General features: G+C 42.3%; 3 protein-coding genes across 3 annotated transcripts; 1 reads left to right on the top strand and 2 right to left on the bottom strand.

Moving 5' to 3' along the window:
• Positions 1 to 3,980: 3,980 nt before the first annotated feature.
• LOC308294254 (long-chain fatty acid transport protein 4-like) lies at positions 3,981 to 11,238 on the bottom strand (the record flags this gene model as incomplete). The annotated part of the gene is made up of 3 exons (XM_080736981.1): positions 3,981 to 5,777; positions 7,967 to 8,657; positions 10,886 to 11,238. 3 exons carry the CDS (start codon positions 11,236 to 11,238, stop codon positions 3,981 to 3,983), a joined length of 2,841 nt encoding a protein of 946 aa, XP_080593107.1.
• A 6,988-nt stretch (positions 11,239 to 18,226) lies between these two features.
• LOC308294253 (mitochondrial pyruvate carrier 2-like) lies at positions 18,227 to 18,589 on the top strand (the record flags this gene model as incomplete). Its single annotated transcript, XM_080736980.1, has 1 exon — positions 18,227 to 18,589. The coding sequence occupies one exon, from the start codon at positions 18,227 to 18,229 to the stop codon at positions 18,587 to 18,589; it is 363 nt and encodes a 120-aa protein (XP_080593106.1).
• Positions 18,590 to 22,862: 4,273 nt separating this feature from the next.
• Positions 22,863 to 23,663, bottom strand: LOC308294252 (ubiquitin domain-containing protein UBFD1-like; the record flags this gene model as incomplete). The annotated part of the gene is made up of 1 exon (XM_080736979.1): positions 22,863 to 23,663. The coding sequence occupies one exon, from the start codon at positions 23,661 to 23,663 to the stop codon at positions 22,863 to 22,865; it is 801 nt and encodes a 266-aa protein (XP_080593105.1).
• Positions 23,664 to 27,805: the final 4,142 nt, after the last annotated feature.

Genomic DNA, 27,805 nt, shown 5'->3' with positions numbered 1-27,805 from the left:
AACAGTTTTAACTGTTTTTTTTATTTATTTTTTTTATATCATGCGACAGCGTCACACAAAAGCATCAAACGTTGCAGATCTGTAAGGTTGAAACACGTTCAATCTACTACTTTTATTTATTTTTATTCTGAAAACAGTTTTGAATATATATGAGGTTTCCACCCGACAGAGACAATATAAGGTTTTTCTGGTTTCTCTTTGTGCCTTCTTGCGTTCCAATATTTTGCTTCCTGGATGAAGCAATAGTTCCTCTTATCTTTCAAGATTTCTTGCAAATCATGTACCGTACAGTACACGAGTAGAGTATGCCATGTTGCAGAACAATATTGCATAATTCTTCATAAAGGTGCTGTAAGTGATTTTTCTTTTCTTTTTTTCTTTTTTCTCAAATGTTTAAGATCTATGTGCTGATATTAATAATCACTGCTGTGATAGTGTTTTGTTCAGTAACCGGTGTCTCCCCTGGGAGATTCCCGTTACTGAACAAACACTGTAGCAATGTTTACTAGGGGAATATAGAGGCACACACACACACACACACACACACACACACACCTTCAAGTAGGACACACATTACGTGTGTGACATACACTGTAGTTGCTTTTGAAATCAACTTGAGGTTATTACAGGGATAGTGTCCTGTAACATTTGGGCATTATTACATGTGTTGTATAAACCGATGTGATGCAGTCACTCATTTAGGGTTTCAACAGTTAATCAAACTAATCTATTTAATCCAATACGAAAATAATACATTTTAATCAAATAATTTATTGCCGAAAATAGCCAATCTGCAAGATCACACCATGCCACATTGTGATCTTTTAGATCAGCTACTGTACTGTATGGTCACTATTTTTTCATGACACCGTTGAACGAGTAGTTCAACGGTATAACCCAGCACTGGGTTAGGTTTCCACCCGACAGACGATATAAAATTAAACTGAAATCATTAACACCAACATTCTTTATGTAATAACATTGGCATCCTACTGTATTTGACTTGAGTTTTAGGGACTAGAGTAGACTGTGGCCTGTTTGCACACTGTACAGTATGTGTTGTAGGCTGTGCGACCTGTACGTTCATTTGTTGCAACATGATCATTTATACCTATGGCCTTCGTCATCAAAGCAATACAACACCAGTGAATCAGCACAATCACTGACAATAAGGTACGCACAAAGCTGCTTTTTACGTTTTCTTTTAAAACCAAAGTTTAAATCAAAGTTTACTATTTTGTATTTCCTTTTTTTGTTGTTGTTGCACAAAACACATTGTTTTTCTTGTAGAATACTGTATTTTTTATATACTGTGTATGCTTTTTATTATTAAAGAGGTGGTGCCATAGTTTTGTACGTTTTTTATGTGTCTGAGTAAATGTTTAACAAGAAACTTTATCTATTTATTTTAAACAATATCACTTCCCCTACCTTTGAGTAAAGTACAAAAGTATTGGCATCAAAATATAGTTTCACTACAAAAGTACTACAAATACTCAATTAGTTGCATGATACTTTGTATATCTGCTAATTTTGAAAGTTGAAAGCCAAGGTATAATATTGATCGATTTGATTCAATACTTTATTAGCAGTTTGCATAGGAAAAGACACGTACAATTGTACTGGAGTAAAAAGTACAATATTTGCCTCTGAGAGGCAAATATGAGTAGATAAGGTATCAAGAAATGGGAACACTCAAGTAACGTCAAAGTACCTCGAAATGTACTTAAATTATACTTAAGTTGAGTAAACTTTCCATCATACAATAATATTAAATGAGTTTCAGATCGGTTTAATCTTCCTTCACCGAGCGAATGGATGTTCAAATCCAGGAGCGCCGACCATCCAGACGTCACAAATAAAGGGAATTCTAAAGTTGTGTTCTAATTAATGCACCCCGTGGTTGTAATAAAGATCACTTCTAAAGTTAATAAACACTCACAACGATGTAACTTCACTCTCTCGTTCAGCGGCGATAGCCTATGAATATATTTCACAATATGGACTACTGACTACTGAAGATGATGACGTTATGATAACATCCTCCTATGACTCCGGTGACGTTCAGAACTAGGCCAGATCACAGCCCATATGGGGATGATCTTGACGTCATTACCAGGACGTCATATGGACCTTTTTGTTTGACAGGATTATTGTTATTGGTTGTATTACTGTTATTGTTTACATTACAAACTTTGATGTTAGTTGAAATATGAGCATATACGGTTATATTCTGGGGCATATCTGACTAGTTATGATATTTATCTAACCGTCTCTGATTAATCCAGGACGTCCGTTTTTGTGGGCAGGATTTCTGTTGGTTGAAATCAGGTGATATTCTGACTAGTCATGGTTTGACTTGATCTGGCTTGATCAATCGAGAGTCACTGATTGGTCCAGGTCCTGAACGTGCTTGCTTGATTGTGTCACAAAATAAAAGAGACATGGGCATCACTAACGCATGTGCGAGAGAAAGAGAGTAATGCTTGCCATGTAATCTTCAAACGAAATGTGTAAAGTGAACTAGACCAGGTCAACCTGGTTGTGCCAGACCCCTTGTCTGTCATCATCATTTATGACATCATGCCTTTTGTAGGCATGTCATCATCATGTCGTCATCATCATATATACCCTTTATATAGAAAAGGGACAGACCGACATTTGCTTATGTAGGCCTACCCATTTCATGGGTCTGGCAAAAAGATACATTTTATAATTGTAGAAGGGACTGAGACACATGTCGAGAAAATAAATATATGTTTGTACACAAGTGGTCTGATCAAGCCTTCGTGAAGTCGTGTTTGATCTAATCCGACCCATGGCTTAAAGGACAACTTTTGTTTTTCTTATTATTAGATTGTAATTAGAGAAAAGATGAGTGTTAAAATCAAAATGTTTTCATTTACTGCTTTCTATTGTTTTAACGATTTTAGTATTTTGATTTCAGTGGGTGGGGGCATGTGTACAAGTGGCTAAATATGTCTTTTTAGACACAATTTGTTACTATTTACATAGTAACATCTGTCCCATGAAAGATTGCGGTGCATCTTGGGAATGGGCTTATTGTGTCTAAAAATACATAATTAGCCACTTGCATGCATACCCACCAACCTAAGGGCATGCATGCAAATCAAAATCGTTAAGATCACTAAAACGATAGAAAGAAGTAAATGAAAACATTCTTACACATCTTTTCTTTTCTCTAATGACTAAAATATGACTTACTTAAAAAAACTAAGTTGTCCTTTAAATGAGTTTGATATCCCTGCTGCAAGCCGAGGAACCTTTCCTCAAACTGCTCTTGCCCTGCAGTTCTGCTGCAAAAAGAAAAAGGATAAAAAAAGCTGGTTCACAAAGAGCACATGAATAGAAACTGTATCGGGGGTTCGGATCCAACCCGCTCACAACGCGGCAATGCTTTGAGCTTGAAGGTCGAATATGTTTTTGTTCCGTGTCTCTTGTCTCTATAAAAAATAAAGCAGTTCAACCGGGTGCACTGACAACATTGTGATTTCCATTGCAAACACCTGTGTTCAAGATCCGACTCCCGGGGCCATATCTCCTATTCTCTTGCCCTCAGTTTCCTGCCTCTACACTGTCCTATCCAGTAAAGAAAATAACAGAAAATGATAATCCCAAAAAACTATAAAGCACAAATGTCAAACAATATTTAAAACAAAAATGCAACTATCAATTCAAGTTAACTTCTTCAATTCAATGCAATTCAATTTCAATTCTCTCTCTCTCTCTCTCTCTCTCTCTCTCTCTCTCTCTCTCTCTCTCTCTCTCTCACACACACACTACTTACATGCATTAGGTTTGTAGTCCTCAGTTTCTTCGTTTCTGTATTCTGGCAGCAAGCCTTGTGTGTTCCTTCTCTACAGCAGTAAAACATCGCCTTTGTTGATGCTATGAAAAATAGGATGCACGTGTAGGAATATGAATTCTCCTCTCCTTGTCTGTGCTGTAGTCGTTCCTGGTCATCCAATTGGCAGTTCCCCAGACATGATGAGTTTGTGTAGGCTCTTATCCAGCTTCACGTAGCTGCCATGGGTGGGATGCAGGAAGTACAGTTTATCTTTCACCACTTTGGGGTCAAAACCTTCACGACAAAGCTCTGTCTTTTGTAACTTGAATGTGCCCGTCTTTTTTACATCCCCTGGCAGGAACCGAAGGAAGACGGGCCTTTTCAATGACGGAAGAGCCATTTTCATGTCTTCAACCAACTTTTCCAGGTCACAGGAGTGGTTGGGATCGGTGATGGCCGCCATGATGGCCTTACCCAGTACCTTTGGTGCTTCTACTCCGTACACGACCACATCGGTGAGGTCCAACAGCGTGCTCAGAGTGCCCTCTACCTCGGTAGTCGAGACGTTCTTTCGATTCCAGTGGATGTTGTCTTCAAGACGGTCCTTGAAGTACAGGTATCCAAAACTATCCATCATAAATACATCACCGGAGACATAGGCAGAGTCCCCCTTCTGGAAGACATCATAGATAATCTTCTTCTCGGTTGCCGTTTCGTCAACGTAGCCATCAAACTTCCTAAGCGGGTCACCCTTGACTATCTGGCCTACTAACAAGCCTTGCTCACCAGGTTTGCAATTAACACAGACTCCATTATGACATCTGAGCAATTCCTTAGTTCGCTTATCGACTTTCACCAACTTGACCGGGTATACGTTTGATGTAAACCTACTGATGAAACCACAAGCTCCAATCCTATTGTCAAAGTTGGCCAGGCTGCAGTTGCACTCAGTGGCTCCATAGAGCTCTGCAACCCTTGGAACTTTGAAGCGGTAGCAGAACTCCTCCCAGATGGACCTCCGCAGGCCGCTGCCCAACGCCATGCGCACCCAGTGCTGCTGGTCTGTGTGGCGAATCGGCTCCCTCATCAGGTACCGGCAGATCTCACCGCTGTACTGGAAAAGCGTGCAGTAATACTTGCCAACGTCGACCCAGAAATCGGGGGCAGAGAATCTTTCTCTGATCACTAAAGTCATGCCGTGGAGTAGACACTGTCCAATGCCTACGATGGCCGCTGCAGAGTGGTAGAATGGAAGGCAGGTATACATCACATCTTGCGAAGTGAGCCCCAAGTAATTGAACGCCATGGATGCTATCCGATAGTACCTGGCGTGCGGTACAATAACGGCTTCAGGCAACCCAGTGGTGCCTGATGTGAAGGTGTAGAACAGGGGATCTTTGAAGGTGCGGTCTGGCTTTCTTACCCTTGCGACAGCGACGGTATACAGTAGGGGATCTAGGCTCTCTGTTCCCTGTGGGACCTTTACGGTATCCATGACCCCACAGCAGAACAACTTAATGGTCTCCTCCAAGGAGCTATGGACCTCACAAATCGCCTCGGTAAGCTCCGATCCAAACACCATGGCCTTGGGGTTGGTGACGTTGATACAGTGAGCTAACGGCTCCAGTCTCAAGGTGGTGTTGATGAGGGCAATCTCCACTCCAATTTTGGCCATGCCCAGCCACAGGCCCACATACTCGAAACTGTTCTCCATGAACAGGGCCACCACATCTCCCTCCTCAAACCCTCTGTTCAGCAGCAGGTTAGCAACTCGGTTAGAGTATTGATTCAATTCCTTGAAAGTCCACTTCTCCCCGGTATCTGCCAAGATCAGTGCAGTCTTTCCCTCAAAGCTTTTCACAATCCTATCAAATATTATGGGAATGGTGTTTTTCTTCATCTTGTGTTGTATGGAGGCTGCCTTCACCTGCCATACTACTCTTGACGCATGTAAATCTCTGTTGAAGGTCTGCGCAAGAACCCACAAGAGACTCATCCTTGTAGATTTCGCAGTTTAGATCTGGTTATTCCTTTCTGGGCGTCTAAATGCGTACGGCACCTTATATAGTTCTAGTCCGGCCTGTTCTTTTTATTACGGATCAACTTTTAGCCAATCAGGAAGCAGCATTCTCAGTGACGTCACCATTACAGAGTAAGTCACTTACACTCGCAATTTCCCAGAATTGCATCATATATGGAGATATCTGTATCTGTCTGTCTGCAATCCATTTTATGCCCATATATGGGGGCATTCATTTTATGCCCATATATGGAGAACGCGCGTGCCCGTGGGAAGAACGGTTCTCGAGATACGCGGATTACATACATACATACACACTCACAGAGATTTTTTGTTGACTCATGTGGCGTACGTGATGTCAGAGCCTTTTATGAAGTGATGTCACAATGAGTCAGAGCTTTCGCCGATTTCCTCCGGAACAGCCTGATGTCAACAATCAGCCCGCATAAGGAGATTCCGAACGTTTCGCGCCGGTTCGGGAAAACCGCGCGGGGAACGCGCGTGCCGAATCTGAAGCCGGTGGGACGAATGGTTCTCGAGATACGCGGATTACAGACAGACAGACAGACAGACAGACACACACGCAGAGACTTCTCGCATTTATAGATAGATTACTTGTGCCAGGAGAGCGCGCAAGTACTGCGTTTGGCTGCATATGTAGGTGTAGGTACATGTAGGTATGTAGGTAGGTAGGTAGGTAGATGTGTGTGTTTAAGCCCGTAGCCCAATCAGGGACCAGTATTTCTAGCAATGTCCAGCATTCCTGGTGATGCTAGTGGTGATGTCACTGGCATCGCCAGTGGTGATGGCAGTGGTGAGCGCAGTTGGCACCTCACCAGAGTGCAGTTCTACTATTGTATCTGTAGGCCTGTTAGGGAAAGTTAGCAGTCTTCACACATGTGATCATAAAGGTGTCTACTATCACCTCTGAACTTTGTCAAACCCAACTCCCTTGGGAAACTTTGTGGGAGCCAATCAAAGTTGGGTTCTCATTGACCTTACTATACAGGAAAATAATACAACAAATACATCTGCTTTAAGTAGCATTTGAGGGGTCATACTAGGGTTGTTTCATGATTCTGAATCCATTGCATGCATTTGTTTTGCTCGAAAAACAAAAAACGGACCCAACAAAACTGGAAAGTGATCACTAATGTGTTATTCATTTGTCAACAATTTACAATTTGTAACACAAATAGTAATTATTTCAGTAGAGGCATTACATATTTGACAATAGAATAGATGTATATATATTTTTATTACTAACAAAAGTTATTTTTAATATAATTTTCCATTAGTGTATTTTTCTAACAATAATCATTCCACATGAATGGGTTTTGATTTGAACAGGGTTGTCTCCAAAATTCATATACAAATAAAATAAAATGTCTGCAGAACATTGCAGGGAAACAACAAAGAAGAAAGAAAAGTTAAAGTGAATGAATAAAAATAACAATAAAATAACTCAGACTAATATAGCTTTACACACGTGACACAAAATGGTGTTATGGTGAATTAATATAACTACAGTATATTACACGTGCTATGGTAACCAGGAGAAGAGTGAACACCAACACATTGTGGGCACTATAGGGAAATGTGGGCACCTTGGTGCCCAAATTGTGGGCACCCAGTGGAGTGGAGTGGCCACTGCTGTATGTGTTTTTGAGCTGCCAGAGTCTGTCTGCTACAGTATATGCATTTCTGTGACAGAACAGAAGACATGCTGGAGCATGGTTATTGGTTATATACGCATAAAACATATTCTGTGACTGTTTACGTTTAAAACATCCACAGTCCACACAATGTAAATATTACAGAGAGAATATTATGGAGAGAAACGGGTTTCTATTATATCGACTCCTCCGCTCATAAAATGCATTCTGTGACCCGAAAATAGCCAATCTACAAGCGCACAACACGTCGTGTCAGAAGAGTAGTGCCCAGTCTTCTTCTTCACACAAGGTGCCCAGTCTTCTAAAAAAAACAACTCTTCCTGTATCCCCTTGTAGAGGTTTAACACAGGGCAGTTTGCCAGTCTTATGGCAGAGGTACAGCAGTGGCTGAACAAGCCCGGTGATCACAGTGATGGACATAAACACGTACGAAACGAATGCCAGTTCATCTGTCAGTCCTACAATGAAAACAATGACGCCGAGAATGCACCAAGTAAAGTAGGTTAACAAGAATGACGCCGTGATCAGGCAGATGATGGTGAAGGCTCTCCTCTTCATGCTGTTGTCCCTCTCTCTCCCCGTCTCCCCTGGAACGGGCTGTCTCAGAGCCCTGAGAACAGCCAGGCTGCACAACAGCATCACCGACATGAACAACACACATTCACCCACAAAGGTATAAAACCCTATCTTGTTACCGTCTACCAGCATCTGGGCTACCGATGCGCCAAGGATGAGCAACCAGGCCAACACTGAGCAAGCCACCCTGTACCTGAGAAGTTTGTACTTGAGGAAGAGCACTGGGTGAACCACTGCCATGAATCTCTCAACGCAGATGCAGCTCTGGAAGAGGGGACGCCCGGTGAACAGGAGACCACCATTGAAGTAGTACAGGGGACGCATTTTCGTGATAATATAGAGAAGATACAGCAAGCTGAAGATGATCTCAAATGCACTCAGATTGAGTGTGAGGATCTCTGAGACCAGTGTACCGGCTGCTCTGGTTAATATCAGCCACAGAACACAGCCGTTGATGGGGACTCCCAGGACCAGGTTGACTGTTACGCTGGTGATGTGTGAAATGTCCTCGACGCTGTAGACGGAGGACTCATTTGATGTGTTCATTTTCCTGGCAGCTTTGATTTTAGTGTAATCTCTGTATTCACAGACAAAGAGAGAGAACACATTGATAAGAATGTTGCCTCCACCACATTATTTCTACCTGCATAATCAGGCACACGTTGAATAGTAAAATATCACTAGTACTACAACAGAATACCAACATGACACTAATCAAAACACCAATGGATATAACAAGATATATGTTAGATATAATATATTTGTATTCAGACCTTGACTTGTGGAAGTCCTGTTGTCTGTGTGCTCTGCTCTCCACACATGCAATGCGCCACCTGCACTGACTGACCGGATATACAAATAATACAATTTTCATATGACATGGAGTTGATGTTTATGCATCATTAGCACACAATTTGAAAACTCTGCAGTGCAAAGAAAATATACTTAAATGGTCCATTTATTAAATGGACTATTACATGCATTACATTCACACTCTGACGGCGGAGGAAACTGTGTAAGGCACCAACCTGCTGCTCATCAGGAGCAGTTAGGGGTTCCAGTGTCTTGCTCAAGGACACAGAAGCCCCTTTTCCACAACAGGGCCGAACCAGAACCAGAACTAGAACTTTCCAAAACTAAGAACTTTCAAGAACCTGTGAAGTTCCGGGACCAAGTTCTGCTTACGTTTCCATTTAACCAGACCTCACCGGGAAGGTCCCAAAAAAAGAGGTACATCGGTGCTGGCCCCGCCCATAGGTTCCCAGAACTCAAGTTTTGTACTACATCAAGAGCAGGACCTAAAAAAGGTTCCCAGAACCTTGTCCGAAACCTTGCCATGCTCAATGTGAACAAAACCAGAACCCCAACAATAGGTTCAGGTTCTGGAAAGTTGTGGTTCTGCCTCGTAGTGGAAAAGGGGCTTTTGACATGCAGCCAGGAGGAGCCATGGATCGAGCCCGAGAACCTTTTAGTCCAGTCATTTTAGGCCAAAATTAGGCTAAACCTCAAACAAATTGCAATAGTAGCAAACTCAACTGATTTTGTATCCTCAATATGTCCTTAGTGAGGGAAAAAAAGTCCCAAGGAATCCCACCAGGGCAAAGTTTTGAAAACGACCTACCTACCTTCACTTACTATACACTACAATATAAAGGAAAAAATGACTGAACAAAAATCTGCTTTAAGTGGGATGTGAGGGGTCAAACTAGGGGTTTTTAATTATTCTGAATCCATTGCAATCATTTGTTTTGCACGAAAAACATTCCTTGGGCAAGAAATGGCCACTCAAAACGATGGTTTAGTGATGAGTCATCAATTTTCACAGTCTTTTGGGGTCCGTTTTTAGCCCAAGGAATGTTTTTCATGCAAAACAAATGCTTGCAATGGATTCAGAATAATTAAAAACCCCTAGTTTGACCCCTCACATCCCACTTAAAGCAGATTTTTGTTCAGTCATTTTTTCCTTTATATTGTAGTGTATAGTAATTGAAGGTAGGTAGGTCGTTTTCAAAACTTTGCCCCGATGGGATTCCTTGGGACTTTTTTTCCCTCACTAAGGACATAATGAGGATACAGAATCAGTTGAGTTTGCTACTATTGCAATTTGTTTGAGGTTTTTTCATATAATGACTGGACTATTTCAGATCCAACATTGTTGTTCCACCTCCTCCTGAGCCACTTGACCTGCTGTCACCATACACAAGGCATTTGACACTGAGTGGTGTACTGATTTGCAAGCTTGGTTGTGGACCCACACACACACACACACACGCACGCACGCACGCACGTATCTAAACAGGGAATGAATGTATAACTATATCATTCTTGTGAGTTCACTGTGTGATTATCTATGTACCTTGTATAGGTTTAATGCAGGGCAGTTTGCCAGTCTTTTGGCAGAGGTACAGCAGTGGCTGAACAAGCCCAGTGATCACAGTGATGGAAATACCTATATCCCTACTTATTTCACTTGCCACAAAGTGTCCTAGACTGACAAAAATGACGGCAACAAACCAAACAAAGTATTAAACTTAACAAAAATGACACCATGATCAGGCAGATGATGGTGAAGGCTCTCCTCTTCATGCTGTTGTCCCTCTCTCTCTCTCTCTCCCCGTCTCCCCTGGAACGGGCTGTTTCAGAGCCCAGAGAACAGCCAGGCTGCACAACAGCATCACCGACATGAACAACAGACATTCAGCCATATAAAAATAAAACCCTATCTTGTTCATACCCAACAGCATGTGGGCTACCGATGCTCCAATGATGAGCAGCCAGGCCAACACTGAGCAAGCCGCCCTGTACCGGAGTGGTTTGTACTTGAGGAAGAGCACTGGGTGAACCACTGCCATGAATCTCTCTACGCAGATGCAGCTCTGGAAGAGGGGACGCCCGGTGAACAGGAACCCACGAGTTAAGTAGTAGACGGGGAACAGTTTTATGATGAAACAGAGAAGATACAGCAAGCTGTAGGTGATCTCAAATACACTCAGATTGAGTGTGAGGATCTCTGAGGCCATTGTACCAGCTGCTCCGGTTAATATCAGCCACAGAACACAGCCGTTGATGGGGACTCCCAGGACCAGGTTGACTGTTGCGCTGGTGATACCTAAAATGTCCCCGACGCTGTAGACGAAGGACTCATTTGATGTGTTCATTTTCCTGGCAGCTCAGTTGAGTGTAATCTCTGTTTTCACAACTCAAAGTCTTCAAGAGAAACAGACAAAAGAGAAAAGGAGTAAAAGACATTGATAAGAACGTTGTGTCCGCCACATTATTTCTACCTGCACAATCAGAGACACTTTGAATAATGAAACATAATACTTCTCATTACACTAATCAAAACACCAATACACACCATTTTAAATGTGATATATTTGCAATCTGACCTGCGATGTCCTGTTGTCTGAGTGCTCTGCTCTCCACACATGTACTGTGTCACCTGTTGATTGTTTTGCACTGACTGGATACAAATAATTTTCATATTGTGACACACAATTTGAAAACCCAGCAGCACAAAGATAATATTGTTTTTTGTCACAATCTGGAAGCAGAGAGTATAGCCCCATGATGATGATAAATGGAAATATCACTGATAAGAGTAGCGTTGGCAGGTTAGTTACTCGTCACAGTTACTGAGTTTAGGGTTAGGGTTTAGTTAGTTTAGTGTTGTAATACCAGCCCGTCGGCATATTGATGCGGACCCATTACAAAAGACCCCATCTTAATCCGTGCTACGTTGCTGAGCTAGGAGCAGTGTTGTTTACATAGGAAGTAAACAAGGCAGGAAGTGGTCCCAGAGAAAGGGGTTCTTCCGGCAAAAAAGAATGCAGATCTGGGTGGCGCATGGTGGCCTAGTGGACCAGGCGCATACCATATAGGCATTGCCATTTCGGCATCAATGCCTGTCGGCGTCGCCGGTTCGATTCCCGATCCGAGCGACCTTTGCCGCATGTCACTCCCTGTCTCTCCCCCATTTCCTGTCAGTCTACTGTCCAATCCAATAAAGGCAAAAAGCCCAAAAACAAATCTTAAAAAAAAAAAAGAATACAGATCTGGTTCCGTTTCCTGTCCCAAACCGGAAGCACTATCTTTGGGGCACTTAGGCACCGCGGATCGGCGATCCGATTTTGGATTGTTTTTAATCATATCTAATTAATCTAAACTCGAGGGACTCGGGCCTATGGCCGTCAGAGACATCGTGAAAAACCCGGGAAACTCGGGCCTTGGCAGTCAATTCACCGTTTGTCAGCCTTCTGATTGGTCCCTGAGACTCCCTGACTGGCCAACCAGAAAAATACATTCACTTTTTGCAAGCGGGGGTGGAGTTCTGCAGTCGGAGAAAGTGGCAGCCGTCTTTCACCGGCTGTCCGCACTGCGGAGCACGGCCAGGCCGCTCGCGACCATAGCGTTTGCGATCATTGTAATGATCACAGGTGTGTTTGTGTTTTCAACAGACCGCCCTATTTCGATGCTGTCCTATATGTATTTTGCATGAATGTATTATCTGTTTAAACTCAGTGAAGTTTTAACAGAGACTAGTCTATTTGTCTGCCTGTCAGTTAGCCTGCGGGTTAGACTGTGGGTTATTGCATTGTCTTGTATGCGTTGTCTCAAATGTCCATTTGATGCAGTCATGCAGTCCTTTTGTAATGTAGTGTAGTGTTGTTATGTTATAAATATTTTATGTCACATATTGTAGTTTTGTTATGCCTTGTCTTTGTATTTCGAACAGTATTTGTAAATATGAACCCATGATTTGAAAGTGTTTGCTTTAATGAATTAATATTATACAATATAAATATATTGTAATTACTATATACTATAGTAAGTACATCTACACATTCACTCAGTTTTTCTCAAGTTAAAAGTCACTCTTATCTGTGATATTTCAACTTAAAGTCATCAGGGCATTCCACTACAAAGCCACATTTGACTGGAACAATCTTCCTCTTTATCTCAGATCTTTCACCTCTCCTGGCCACTTCAGGGCTTCCTTGTATTCACACCTCGAAACAACCTGCTCATGCTTTTAATACGGCTTGTACGTTTATTTCTGACTTTGATACAGGTCATAGTACTGTATTCTCCATTTGTTTGTTTAACATGAGTTGAGGTATGTGGGTGGGAGAGGGTGAACAAGCTAACTGTATCTGTAGGTGTGTGTGTGTGTGTGTGTGTGTGTGTGTGTGTGTGTGTGTGTGTGTGTGTGTGTGTGTGTGTGTGTGTGTGTGTGTGTGTGTGTGTGTGTGTGTGTGTGTGTGTGTGTGTGTGTGTGTGTGTGTGTGTGTGTGTGTGTGTGTGTGTGTGTGTGTGTGTTACTTTAGGGTCTATCCTCTCAAATCATGGGGACTCTGCTTTATGTAGACTAGTTCACATGGACCTTATCAATGTAACTAAGAGTTACGATTGGGTACATATATTTTAAATGGGCAGAATTACGAAAAGCCAGCCTATTATGTGAGGAGAACTATAATCTGGCTGTCCTCTTCCTACCCAAGATGCAATGCGCTTTCTTTTTCTATTTCTATTCTCTCTCTGATCCAGAGGATTAAACTAATTAAAACATATATTTTCGGGGGACAACTATTGTTTTGCTATGTAATTACTGTACCTTTGTCTTCCCTTTTTATTAATATCACGTAGATGTGTTTTTTGGGGTACTTTATATAGCTGTAATGAGGCTATGAAAACATAAAAAATCCCATTCACTGCCACTATAAAAGAATCTGCAATGGGTGATTCTGTCCCACTGGGATTAAACAAATTAAAACATATATTTTCGGGGAAACCCCCTGTTTTGCAATGTAACTACTGTACCTTTGTCTTCCCTTTTTATTAATATCACCTAGATGTTTTTCCTTTGGTACTTTATATAGCTGTAATGAGGCTATGAAAAAATAAAAAAATCCCATTCACTGCCACTATAAAAACAATCTGCCCAGGGTCAAATGTCCCACCATAGTAACAGGGCAGAATGGGGCGGGATTTGCAAAAGCCTGAATTGGTGAAAAAACTAGATGAATTGACACAGTGAACGTCTATTATGTAAATTGAAACATAACAGTAACAACACCAATAGCAGCAATCACACCCAGTGTCAAGGGAGCGGTGCCTTTGGTGGCCACTGTTATGGTGCTCAGTGTGAATGGCCCTTTAGGCTGCTCAACAGCGCCACTTGAAGGTATTGCAGCTGCTGAGGCTGTACTCCAAACATAGAGTAATAGAGACAGACGGACAGAAATACACACTCAGTCAAGCATTGGAGCACTGAGGCACCGCTCACTTTTTTCAATGGATTAAAGCGGTGGTTCTCAACCTTTTCAGGCCGCGACCCCCAAAATAATCATATTTGAAGACCCCCTCACCCTGACGAGCACTAAGAGCCGAGGCATTACATTTTTGAATAACACGCTTCTATTGTGAAAATAGCAGATCTACATGCTCGTTATGAGCATGTAGATCTGCTATTTTCACAATATCTGGCTCTAATATTTGACAATTTCGCCAATGTTTACTTTGTCATTTTAGAGTTTAAAAAGTCCTTAAATTGTCACTTTAGATATGTGCATATACCCATATACACTTAAACCTTATGTTGATTTGTTTACTGTTGAGTGAGAAAAGAATTTTGCACATTAAGTTAATCATCTGGGGACCCCCCGAAAATAATTTGGGGAACCCCCCTGGGGGTCCCGACCCACAGGTTAAGAACCACTGGGTTAGAGGGGCGAGCGTTCCCGTATTCCTCTCACCTCCTGCGGTGGAGGCCAGCTCAGCTATGTTGATTTCAGTTGATGTCAACAAACACAAGTCACAGGTGTGTTTGTGTTTTCAACAGACCGCCCTATTTCGATGCTGTCCTATATGTATTTTGCATGAATGTATTATCTGTTTAAACTCAGTGAAGTTTTAACAGAGACTAGTCTATTTGTCTGCCTGTCAGTTAGCCTGCGGGTTAGACTGTGGGTTATTGCATTGTCTTGTATGCGTTGTCTCAAATGTCCATTTGATGCAGTCATGCAGTCCTTTTGTAATGTAGTGTAGTGTTGTTATGTTATAAATATTTTATGTCACATATTGTAGTTTTGTTATGCCTTGTCTTTGTATTTCGAACAGTATTTGTAAATATGAACCCATGATTTGAAAGTGTTTGCTTTAATGAATTAATATTATACAATATAAATATATTGTAATTACTATATACTATAGTAAGTACATCTACACATTCACTCAGTTTTTCTCAAGTTAAAAGTCACTCTTATCTGTGATATTTCAACTTAAAGTCATCAGGGCATTCCACTACAAAGCCACATTTGACTGGAACAATCTTCCTCTTTATCTCAGATCTTTCACCTCTCCTGGCCACTTCAGGGCTTCCTTGTATTCACACCTCGAAACAACCTGCTCATGCTTTTAATACGGCTTGTACGTTTATTTCTGACTTTGATACAGGTCATAGTACTGTATTCTCCATTTGTTTGTTTAACATGAGTTGAGGTATGTGGGTGGGAGAGGGTGAACAAGCTAACTGTATCTGTAGGTGTGTGTGTGTGTGTGTGTGTGTGTGTGTGTGTGTGTGTGTGTGTGTGTGTGTGTGTGTGTGTGTGTGTGTGTGTGTGTGTGTGTGTGTGTGTGTGTGTGTGTGTGTGTGTGTGTGTGTGTGTGTGTGTTACTTTAGGGTCTATCCTCTCAAATCATGGGGACTCTGCTTTATGTTGACTAATTGAAGACAATATTTGTATCTTTGCAACGTGGAGGTTTCAAAGTGTGTGCTAATGATGCATGAACATGTGATGTGAAAATATGAAAAGGTATTTGTATAAGTATTTGTATATTGAACAGGTGGCACTGCATGTGTGGAGAGCAGAGCACGCAGGCAAGAGGACGTACACAGGCCACGGTCTGATTACAAATATATTATATCTAAGATTATGTGTGTAAATGTGATTTATTTAGTGTTACCGGTATGTTGTAGGCCTAGTGACATTTGTCTGATTGTGCAGGAACAAATAGTGTGGTGGTGACATCGCTCTTATCAATGTGTTCTCTCAGTGACTCTGTATTTTTACTCCTTGTTCTGTTTTTGTCTGTTTCTCCGAAAGACTGAATTGTGAAAAGACAGAGAGCACACTCAAAATATCAAAGCTGCCAGGAAAATGAACACATCATCAAATGAGTCCTTCGTCTACAGCATCAAGGACATTTTACACATCACCAGCACAACAATCAACCTGGTCCTGGGAGTCCCCATCAACGGCTGTGTTCTGTGGCTGGTGTTAACTGGACCAGCCGGCACACTGGCCTCAGAGATCCTCACACTCAATCTGAGTGCATTTGAGATCATCTTCAGCTTGCTGTATCTTTTCTCTCTCGTCGAGAGCAGCTTAATCGCCTTAGACCGCTTCACTTATGGGTGCCTGTTCACCGGGCGCCCCCTCTTCCAGAGCTGCATCTGCGTAGAGAGATTCATGGCAGTGGTTCACCCAGTGCTCTTCCTCAAGTACAAACCACTCCGGTACAGGGCGGCTTGCTCTGTGTTGGCCTGGCTGCTCATCATTGGAGCATCGATGGCACACATGCTGCTGGGTGCTACCAAGATAAGGTTTTATGTTTATGTGTCTGAATGTGTGTTGTTCATGTCGGTGATGCTGTTGTGCAGCCTGGCTGTTCTCAGGGCTCTGAACCAGCCTGTTCCAGGGGAGACGGGGAGAGAGAGGGACAACAGCATGAAGAGGAGAGCCTTCATCATCATCTGCCTGATCATGGTGTCCTTTTCGTCAACTTTCCTTATTTGGTGCATTGCTTTTGTCATTTTTGCCACTCAAGGAGACTCCTTGTCAGATGAAATGGAAGTTGTTGTGTATACATTTATGTCCATCACTGTGATCATCGGGCTTGTTCAGCCACTGCTGTACCTCTGCCAAAAGACTGGCAAACTGCCCTGCGTTAAACCTATACAAGGTACATAGACACTCCTAAACAAAAGTTCAGAAATGTCATTTCTGTAGATTATTATTCAGAGTTCAATAATATTTTTTTAGTTTTTTGTCGCATTTCTAAGACAATAATGTATTTACAATAAATGTACCCCCATTGATTCCGGATGGGGACCCGAATGTATTTGGGTCCCCATCCGGAATCAATGGGGGTACATTTACTATAATCACATTTTTGTCTTAGGAATGCGACAAATACCAAAAAAAAAATATTATTGAATTCATCAATTCATTATTGAGTCATCGATAGAAAAAAAGTCATTTTGGGGGTGAATTCCTCCTTAAAGTACATTTTGATAGCAATACGTTTGTACTTTTACTCAAGCAAATTTTGAATTCCGGACTTTTACTTGTAACAGACTATTTACAGCAAACTTTGGGTGCTTTGTTACAAAGTTGTAGGCCAAATGTGACCCTGGGCGTACAAGACACTTTGGACAAAGCCAGATGTTGGAGCTTAGCTCGTATCAAGGAGCACTGCTCAAAAACACAAAAAGTTATAATATGGAGATAAGAGGTTTCTGTTTCCTGGAAAAAGGACCGCAATGTTTTACTTAACGAACGTGAGTAGCCTAATAAAGAACAAAATGATTGGTATCAAAATGTAGCCTATACTAAAGTACCAAAAGTAGGCCTACAAAGCTTGTAGATCTGCAAATGTTCAAATGGCCGAAATGTATACAGAGCTGAAGTGGTTAATGTATGTTTTGTAATAATAATCAAAATCTACAAACTTGTCGAATACATGTTGTGGAGTAAAAGTACAATATTTGTCCTGTGTTTGTTTCTGTGCCCCCTTGTGTCTTTCTCACCCGTACCCTGTTGTCTATGCAGTTGCATCAGTCATCTCCTAATTTTGGAGATATTGTAGTTCCGTATTTGGGCATTATGTGGATGCAAACAGACACATACACACACACACAAACACAGATTTATGGAGTTTAATAGATACTGTAGATGATGTAATGACGTCATCACACAATGACATCACAACATCGTCATCGCAACCATATAATAGTCATTTAAGTGAACTGGCAAACAGACATTGTCATTTGTCACATCATCCCGCTTAGATCGAGATCTCTGGAGCTTCTTCAACAACGTGGGACATTTCAAACAAACTTGTCATTACAAAACAAGTTCAACGATGGCTTTGGCAGGAGTCAGAGCTTCATACTGGAGGGTTCTGAACCAATTTGGGCAAAAGTTGCCCGCAAAGATTCAGCCTTTTTACAACCACCCGGCCGGTCCCAAGACGGTGTTCTTCTGGGCTCCCATGTTCAAGTGGGGTTTGGTCGTAGCGGGTTTGGCCGACCTGAACCGGCCCGCCGAGAAGCTCAGCACGTCCCAGTCGGCTGTTCTCACCACCACGGGCGCTCTCTGGTCTCGATACTCCACGGTCATCACTCCCAAGAACTGGAATCTGTTTGCAGTTAACCTGTTCCTCTTTGGTGCCGGCAGCATGCAGCTCGTAAGGATCTGGAGGTATAATCAGGGATTAAAGCAGTGATTTTGCAAACCCGCCCGAACTCTTCCATTTCAAGGACCCCACACGGGCGTAAGAGCACTGGTTCTAAATGTTGTGGTCCAGGGACCGACCACCACACCAGGAAGTCCAAATGGTCTATAACTCTGAGAATGTACAAACGTACATACTGTACAAATGGAACCAAATACGGGTTCATTAGTACACTCAATTAACAATTAACACTGAATTTACAGTGTAAATTGGGGTCCCAAAGATTAAAAACAGACCCCCATTTGAGATACAGGATTAATATGATCCCGAGATACAGTGTTTCTTACATGGGGAGAGCAGCACAACATCTTGATTCTCAAAGCCAGTGATTCTCAAACATTTGTAACATCAAGGACCCCCAGTTTGTTATGCAATAATAGACCACATACCACCATAACTATGGACCCATCAGGGTCCATTCGGTTCCATTTGTCCAACTCTCAGAGTTGCGGATTCTAGTTCAACTAAACATGATGCCACCACTGTGTATGCCTGCTGACGGATATAGCCCAGAACTGTTGTACACCGATGAAAACAAAGTTTTTTGGCTAAAGTTGACACACCAGTATCACTTGTGTATTATGCATACATAATACTCCCAGTTATACTTTGTCATACGACTGTCCGAAGATCCACAAGGAACTAACGATTTCCGGTGAGCAACGTGGCCGTATGACCAAGTATGAATCAGCCATGAAAAAGCACTTCAATAAATATGTAGTATATAAAACAGTAAAAGAATCCACAGTGGAATGTTTGGGATCTCATCATACAGTGATTCTTGTATTTATCCATTTACGATCTATTCAAAAAAGTATAGCTGTAAATCTGCTATTAAAACTTTTGAAGACTTTTAAACGTTTGATTTCACCTACCGGTATATAATATGCTCAAATAATTGGGAGGCTAACCCTAACACTGCATGGCTCTAGAGGAGACTCTAGAGGAGAATACATGCTTGTACTGTATGTCACATCAGAAACAGTTCACAATGCACTTCAGGAATGACAGGGTTGGCATGAGGTGAAGAGTACAAGGGACTGTTTGGAGAAAAGGAGGTTTTGGCTGAAAAAGCAGAAGCTTAAAGCCACAGAACAGCTGAAAACTGCAGCAAACCAGCTGCAGCCTGCAGGTGATGGGTGACAGTGAGACCATCCTACCAACTCTAGAGACATTGGAGAAAAGAGGAGGCTTCTCACCAGCAGATCACCTGCTTTCAAGAGACTCAATCTTTCAGATGGAGGAGTACTGAATAGAAAGAGGAAGCCTTGAAGAGCAAAGTGAATGCAGCTATTTGAGTTCAACATGTCTTTCAAATGTTTTTGAGCCGTGCTAACTGCTCCAATACGTGGCTTTGTGTGTATGACCATGTGTTTTTCCAAGGGTTTCCCCATGGTATCAAACTCTGATATTTGCCCCTCTCCCAGGGTTTTCCCATGGTATCATTTGACCCCCTGTGACATCATGTGGGTATATACATCATCATCATACTGCATGCTACTCAAATCAACAGTGTTTCTTCAGATTTGCACCAGCAGAGCACGCAAGTAGGGTGATGTGGGTATATGCTGTATGTATGTAGCCATATCTTGTTGGCTGGGCCTTTAGCCAATGAGGGAGCAACGTTCCCTCCAACCACCAACCAACAAGTGCGACCTGATACAAGGTGACAGAGTTCTAGTATGAAGTTCACACAGGTGTGATTTTGAGCTGTGCTAACCGCTCCCACATCTAGTTTTGTCTGTTTGTATGTATGTCCGTCCCACACTTGACTTGGCTCAATGGCCAAGCTTCGATCGCGGGACACTTAACGAAATTAACTCACACAAAAGGCACCGCTCACTTCACACTGTGATTTTGATTATTAAATAGCACTGCAATTAAACCAGCCCAGAGATTTTGTGGTTAGAGTGTCTGCCCTGAGATTGGAGGTTGTGGTTTGATCCTCGGCCCAAGTCACACCTACTTACTGTATGTATGACTATAACAATGGTATACAATGCCTCATGCTTGACACTCAGTATCAAGGTTTGGATTATGAGTAAATCCCTGCAACATGGTGTACTAGTGCCCTGCATGTCCAGGGGTCTACATCAAGCCGTGTCAGCTACAGAAACAGGAGATAGGCTCCTGATGTGCTTCTTTAAAAAAAACAGACATTACGTCAAAATAAAACATGTTTGAAAGAAAAAAAAACATACAAATCAAACACAAAACAAAGCAAAGCTCAGACAATAGCAGTAAAATAAACAATGTGACCAAAATAAATCAAACCAATCACACACAAAAAACAACCATAACCCTGCAAATACAAAAGTAAAAATTCCAAATAACCCAAACCTCACAACAACATACCCCCCATCCCTGCTCAGTGTCTAACTTCCTAACTAATCCCCACAATACAGTAGCTCTACTGTCATTTAATGACAAGAATACATGCTTGTATGCCACATCAGAAACACTCCCCACTCATATCTGCAAAATGCATTTATGTTGCCAGAGGTTATCTCTGGCAACATAAATCCAATACCTGTCTTGATGATAGTGATAGTGAGAGAGAGGAGATGACATGCAGCAAAGTTCCTCGGGTATGATTCAAACGGGGTCCTCCCTATGTTCCCCAGGTTCTGTGTTCCCCACTTCCCAGGTTAACATTCACCAGGTTAACATTCACCAGCGTTGGCAGGTCCCATTCAAACCCGGGCCAGCACCATTAAGGACTATATAGCCTAATTTATGGGGTAGGTTTTTTAAGGCCAGAGACCCTGATGCACAGATGTTCATAGTTCTGGATATATAGGCTATAATGAATGTTACATGCAGTACTTAACACCAGCAATAGTGCACATGTTACCAACGAGAATCTGTATGACGGAATACCAAGGGTGAGCGAGAATGAGACTAGCAGGACACTGCCAAATATATCACGAGCTGCCAGCCATCAAATTGGTGCTGTGGGAACCAACACACGGGCACCGTTCACAAGTCAAGATGCAAGAGCGCAAAAGTGCAAAGGGATGACTGGAAGTGATGGACGACCTAGAGAAGAGGGGGAAAACTACAATGAGAGGAAGGATGAATGATATAGGATAATTTGGCTGATACGAGATCTGGAAATCAATCAAACAAAACACTGGACTAAAAAAAGAAAACATTCTGAGGATAGAGCACATCATGAGATGTAGCAATGGTAAAATTAAGAAAGTCTGGCATCTATTATTGGCCTACCTTTTTCTGAATGACTATGAGACCAGGTCTAATAAAAGCGTGGCACCCATGTGGATCTCGGTCCTCAAACAATATAAAGCATAATGTGAAGGGTTTATTTTTTACTCTCTCATACAATACAATATAACTATGAGAAATACAGAATAATAATAATGGCAATAGAATAAATAATAATATAATGATAATTACAAAAATAAAAGTAATAATCGTCCTAGTAATCGTCTATGACATACAGTATATATGTCGTATGACTACAGCCCAATCCAAGACCCATTGGCTTAATTTTAAAATTAAAGTTAAACATTACAAAAAGTATAAAATATATGTGAAAATAATTAGTGGAGATACTTCTTTGGCTTACTGGCAGTGTGCATACAAACACGCACATAAAGGCCCTCATATAAATGGCTACAGCCTCGTACAGAGCCATGCCATAAACATATGACCTGGGGGAAATAAGAGCATTCTATGCTGACAATATCAAGTGGAGTGTAGCTTACTGTGTTTTAGTGACCTAAAACATACAGTATATAAAAAACTGAATAGAACTGGGGAACAGTTTATCCCATCACGTAGCCTATATCAAAGGAACTAAATCCATTATTATCTCCGCCAGGCCGAAGGCAAGGGGTGGATAATGTTTTTGCTCCAGTGTGTGTGTGTTGTGAACTTGTGTCTGTCCATGGCTCATCTAGCGAATCACTAGACAAATGTATAGACAGATATGTACACAATAAGTGAAAGATATTCTGGGCCAGCAGTTTGTGAGATTAGCTCCGAACACACAGGCACACAGTCTCTGCAGGAGTGTGAAGTGAGCACCGCTCACTTCACACGGCTAGCCACCTACAGAGACACGTTGTAATCTAGAGCCGTTGTCAGAGTAGGCCTACTAGTGAAGTATAGTGCTGTATCTGTTTTATAAGGGTGCCTACTAGTGAAGTATAGTGCTGTATCTGTTTTATAAGGTGCGTAGGTGTGTATGGTGCGTAGGTGGACGCAGACTCCTGGATTTATAGAGAAGACAGTGCGCACATTAGAAATACTTACTACATTTCCCCATGACTGTGTCTTTGATTGCATCGACAAACTGTGCAGGCACCCAGTAGACCCAATACCATGAAGCTTCTGTTCGACCCGTCTGAAAAGCCATCATGTAGTATTCCTCGTGACCTTCGATGGGCTCGGCCACTACGCTGTCTATGGAGGCCCACGCCACCTTCTCCGTTCTGTCCTTACTTCCAATCCACAGCTCATCTTGTTTAAGCTTGAACGTGAGTCGAACTTTGCCACCGGATTTGTTAAACAGTCCGGATAGAGGCGCTGTTGGTAAGTTCTCCTTTGTTCCTTTGACTGCTGCCATTACGTCTTCTGGTTTCCCTTTGTCCAACACCTTCTTGTGTTGTTTTTTTCTGCATAAAGGCTCTTTTTTGTTTTCTTCAACTTTCACCGGTGTATTCACAGCTAATACATCATTCAATGTAGATCCTATGACCATTATCTTTGCACCATTGGTAATTTTAATTTCACTTAGTGTCTTTTCTTCTGGAATTAGTCCCTTGTACATAACCTTCTGCATATCCGATGTAAGACCGGTGAGTGAGTGGATCCTCTCCTTCAGTTGGGCTCCTGTGCTTTCGATGGGAATCTTAAGATCATATTTAATCTTGTTCCAAATGATCTTAAGATCCACCATCTGTTTATCCATGTCATCTCCATTACTAATTCTGGAGTCCTGAGTTGTGATGTTCTCCTCGTGAGCATGAAATACTGCTTCGGGGCCCCCTATGTCTACCTTTTTATATTTTCTTTCAATTAGTGTGGTCTGAGAGTCCATTGTGTTTCATGGTGACACGTTCAACACACCTATATAGAGCTCTGGTCTTACATCACACAGCACAAGCCTTTGCCATACCATGCCTAACAATGCCGATTTGCACAGGCACCAGTACCTAAGTACATTATTGAGTATCTATACAGATTCAAACTGTATATATACATTATTGAGTATCTATAGTATTTGTATTTATGAATAATTACTTGTGCCAGCAGAGCGTTGCAAGTACTGCGTTCGGTGTTTCTGTGCGTCCTGTGCGTCAGTCTGTGTTTACACCAATCAGAGAGGGGCCGTCCAAGCTGTAGCCAATGAGGGACCAGCATTCTTGGTGACGTCACCATCAACAAGTGCGACCTGATATGAAGAACAAGACGCATGTTGGCACCTCAACAGAATGCCAACTTGCCCACCCACATACAGTACATACAGACAGCACCGAAACAGCACCAATCGCAGTAGATCACAAGTAGGCCATATGTACTGTATGGCTACGAGTGCATGAGGAGCAAGTTGGCACCTCGACAGAGTGCAGTCTAGTTAAGACTTTGGTTCCACTATACTTCAGAGACAAATACTGTACTTTTGACTATTTCTAGGAAATAGTTGTCACTCGCAGGTCATTTGTGGGGCCCGGGGCTGACAGGTCTATCCAATCCAAACGAGAGGCACCCTGTTTGGTAATCATGAGAAGGCTGTACTTTCTGGAACAATGACAAAGCTACTCACAGATAAAATAATAGTTTTGGAGGCAAACTCTAGAAGTGTCACAAAGACTAGATTTCTTTAGGGAGCAGCCATCTGAATATAAATATAACTAGAACTGCACTCTGTCAAGGTGCCAACTCGTGCCTTGTGCACAAGTAGGTCATGTATGGAGCACTAGGGTCCTGTTGAGGTCCATGGGAGACAGGAACCTCAACAAGTGGCAGGAAGTGACCTCACAGTGTGCAAGTGACTTCATGCCGCTTGTGGAGGTCACTTGACGTCTCTGCCTTGCAGTCCAAGGCACTACAGTCCCTTTGAGCCGCATTGTCGCTATGTGTACATGTTATCTTTTAGACAACCCAACTCTACCCCTAACCCTAAACTTAACCTCCATGGGGTAGAGCAAGAAAGAGGTGTGAGGTCACTTCCTGCCACTTGTTGAGGTTCCTGTCTCTCGTGGACCTCAACAGGACCCTAGTGGCTGCAGCCAGGTAGTCTTGCATGTATGGCCTACTTGTTTGCCAGCAGAGCGCGCCATGAGGTGCGCTCACCACTGGCATCACCACTGGCGATGCCAGTGACATCACCACTGGCATCTCCACGAATGCTGGTCCCTCATTGGCTCTTAATGATGACGTTGACAGAAATGCTGGTCCCTGATTGGGCTACGGGCTTAAACAAAGGAGGACACGACCTACATACCCAGCTGATCGCAGTACTTGCGCGCTCTGCTTACGCAAGTAACTGTCCTACATTACAACATGACAGTAAACCATGACATCTAACAACAATGCTATCTCATCAACAACTGCCCATATGCATTTACACTTAATTGTCCACATGCATCATTCATACTCATTGCTCATACCAACACCTTCCTTACTGAGTAAGGAAGGTGTTGGTCAAGGCTTGTCAACTCTCCTGGATTTCCCAGGAGTCTCCTGGATTTTGAACCCCTCTCCTGGGAGTCTCCTGGATTGGCAAATCTCCTGGATTTCTCCTGGATTTTGTATCAAACTCCCAAAATTCACCAGAACACAGGAAATGACATCTACTATGTAAAAAAAAAATTCTGGGGGAGGACCCCCAGACCCCCCGCTTTAGGGGTGGGGGCAATGCATGCCAGAAAGATCATACAGATATTCACTTAAGTAATGACTTAAAGATGAGAAATCATTATTAAAGATGTCCTTTTGCTTCAGTCATCAAATCTGTACACCAACATTTGGCATTTTAAGGCTGAAATTGTACCCATGCTAGTAAAGCAAGCCTGATAAAAGCATGCACAAAATTCATCAGAACACAGGAGATTAAATCTACTCTGTTAAAAATGTTCTGGGGGAGGACCCGCTTTAGGGGTGGGGGCAATGCATGCAAGATCATATAGATATTCACTTAAGTAATGACTTACAGATGAGACGTCATTATTAAAGATGTCTTACTTTCATCAGATCAGTACACCTACATTTGGCATATTAGGCTGAAATTGTACACATGCTAGTAAAGTAAGCCTGATAAATGTATCAAACATGCACAAAATTCAACAGAACACAGGAAAATATATCTATTAATACGTTTTGGGGAGAGGACCCCCCAGACCCCGGTTGGGGAGTTCCGCGCACCCCCCAAAAATAAATCTCCTGGATTCTGACAGTCCAATGTTGACAACCCTGCGGCTTACTCACTACATACATAACTACGCAATACAACGTAACTGAGAGGGCCGCATAGCGGCCCGACCTCTAGACGTGAGGGCCTTGAAATGGCCCGAACTTCTAGTTAGGAATAATAATGAAATGGTTCAATAAATGAATGTAGCCTACTATTGTTATAGCTTAATTATGTCCAGAGGAGGGCGCAGTTGCTTAGCCAAAGCCTTGTTTTGTGGCGCTCTCTAGTGGACAGAAGTCGCCTACTGTTAATTAATCAAGTTCAGCAGTTTGCCAGAAATGCAAGATGGATGTATTGCAACTAGATGTTATACAATCTAAATATAACTGTTGCACATTATACAAACGGGAGTAGGCTACTGATAGCCCTGAATACAGGACGGTCATATACATGACCGTCCTGTATTCAGGGCTAGGCTACTGATAGCAAGCAAGTAGCCTACACAAAAAAAGTCAAATTTCAAACGTCTGATATAGCCTCCTAGAAAAAAAAATGAAACAGATTATAGTAGGCTATATTATAACGTTTTTTTCCCAAAAAATGTAAAACGATTAAAAAAAAAGAAAACAAAACAAAAACTGATAATAAACAGAGATCAAACCGTTACCGTTTATCAATGACATTCCCAAAATAGGGATGTCACGTTGAAAGTGGTAAATACATTAATGGTTACATTAATACAATAAAAGGTTTTCGAAATTATAACACGTGTGTGTCACGTAGCAGAAATCAGATTCATTTGCAAACAATTCAGAGTTGGGGAGCAATGGGGACAATAATGCACAACACAACTGTCTGAATGTGAGGTTAAACGTGAACACTAGGGGGAGGCAAATGCCATCCCTTGATGACCCAAAGGGCGAGTGTTTTTTGCAGTTCGTTCAGTCCGAGTGTATCAAAAAGACAACTGGGTTAAGGCAGACTGAAGCTTGTGATTGGCTGCGCGGAGGTGACGAAAGTCTGGGGCATCATGGAGATACACCTAAACCTAACCTAATGCCTCATTCACACTACAGATATATAGTTGAACGTTTTGCATGGTAATTCAATGTTATCTCAATGGAAACCAGCTTTAAAGTCTGGATTCCAAGGACAGCCGACACGCCCAGCCTTTAAAGCTGGTTTCCATTGAGATAACATTGAATTACCAAGCAAAACGTTCAACTATATAGGCCTATCTGTAGTGTGAATGAGGCATTAGTCCTTATAGCCCTAACTCTAACCTCAGTAAACTAACACTGGTAAATGCTAACCTGGTGAAATGCTAACCTGCCAACACTGGTGAATGCTAACCTGGTGAAATGCTAACCTGCCGACGCTGGTGAATGTTAACCTGGTGAAATGCTAACCTGTCAACGCCGTGGTGAAATGCTAACCTGCCGACGCTGGTGAATGCTAACCTGGTGAATGTTAATCTGGTCGGACCAACGGGTGCTTAACCCAGTTGCTTTACCCTCGGACAGAGGCGTTAATTGGTTATGGCAAGCTATGGCAGCTGCCATACCTTGGCTACAGGGGGAAATAATAAAATGTACATCTCATCGTGCCTGTTGCTATGGAAAAATGATGTTGCCATATTAGCTTTTGCTGAACTGACACCACTGCACTCGGACTGAAAGACCTGCAAAAAATACCCTCCCATGACCCAAATGACGCCCCTTGCCTGGCTGCTGCCGCTGTTGGAGCGTGGCTGTCAGTCTGACTCTGTGCCGTGCACGGTGCTGCGTGGTTGTCTTGCCAGAACAGCTGCATGTCGTGCACTCCCT

The sequence above is a fragment of the Nannobrachium achirus genome, assembly GCF_963921795.1.
Source record: "Nannobrachium achirus genome assembly, chromosome: 11".
Taxonomy (NCBI): domain Eukaryota; kingdom Metazoa; phylum Chordata; class Actinopteri; order Myctophiformes; family Myctophidae; genus Nannobrachium; species Nannobrachium achirus.
This window is presented reverse-complemented; position numbering and strand designations above follow the sequence as displayed.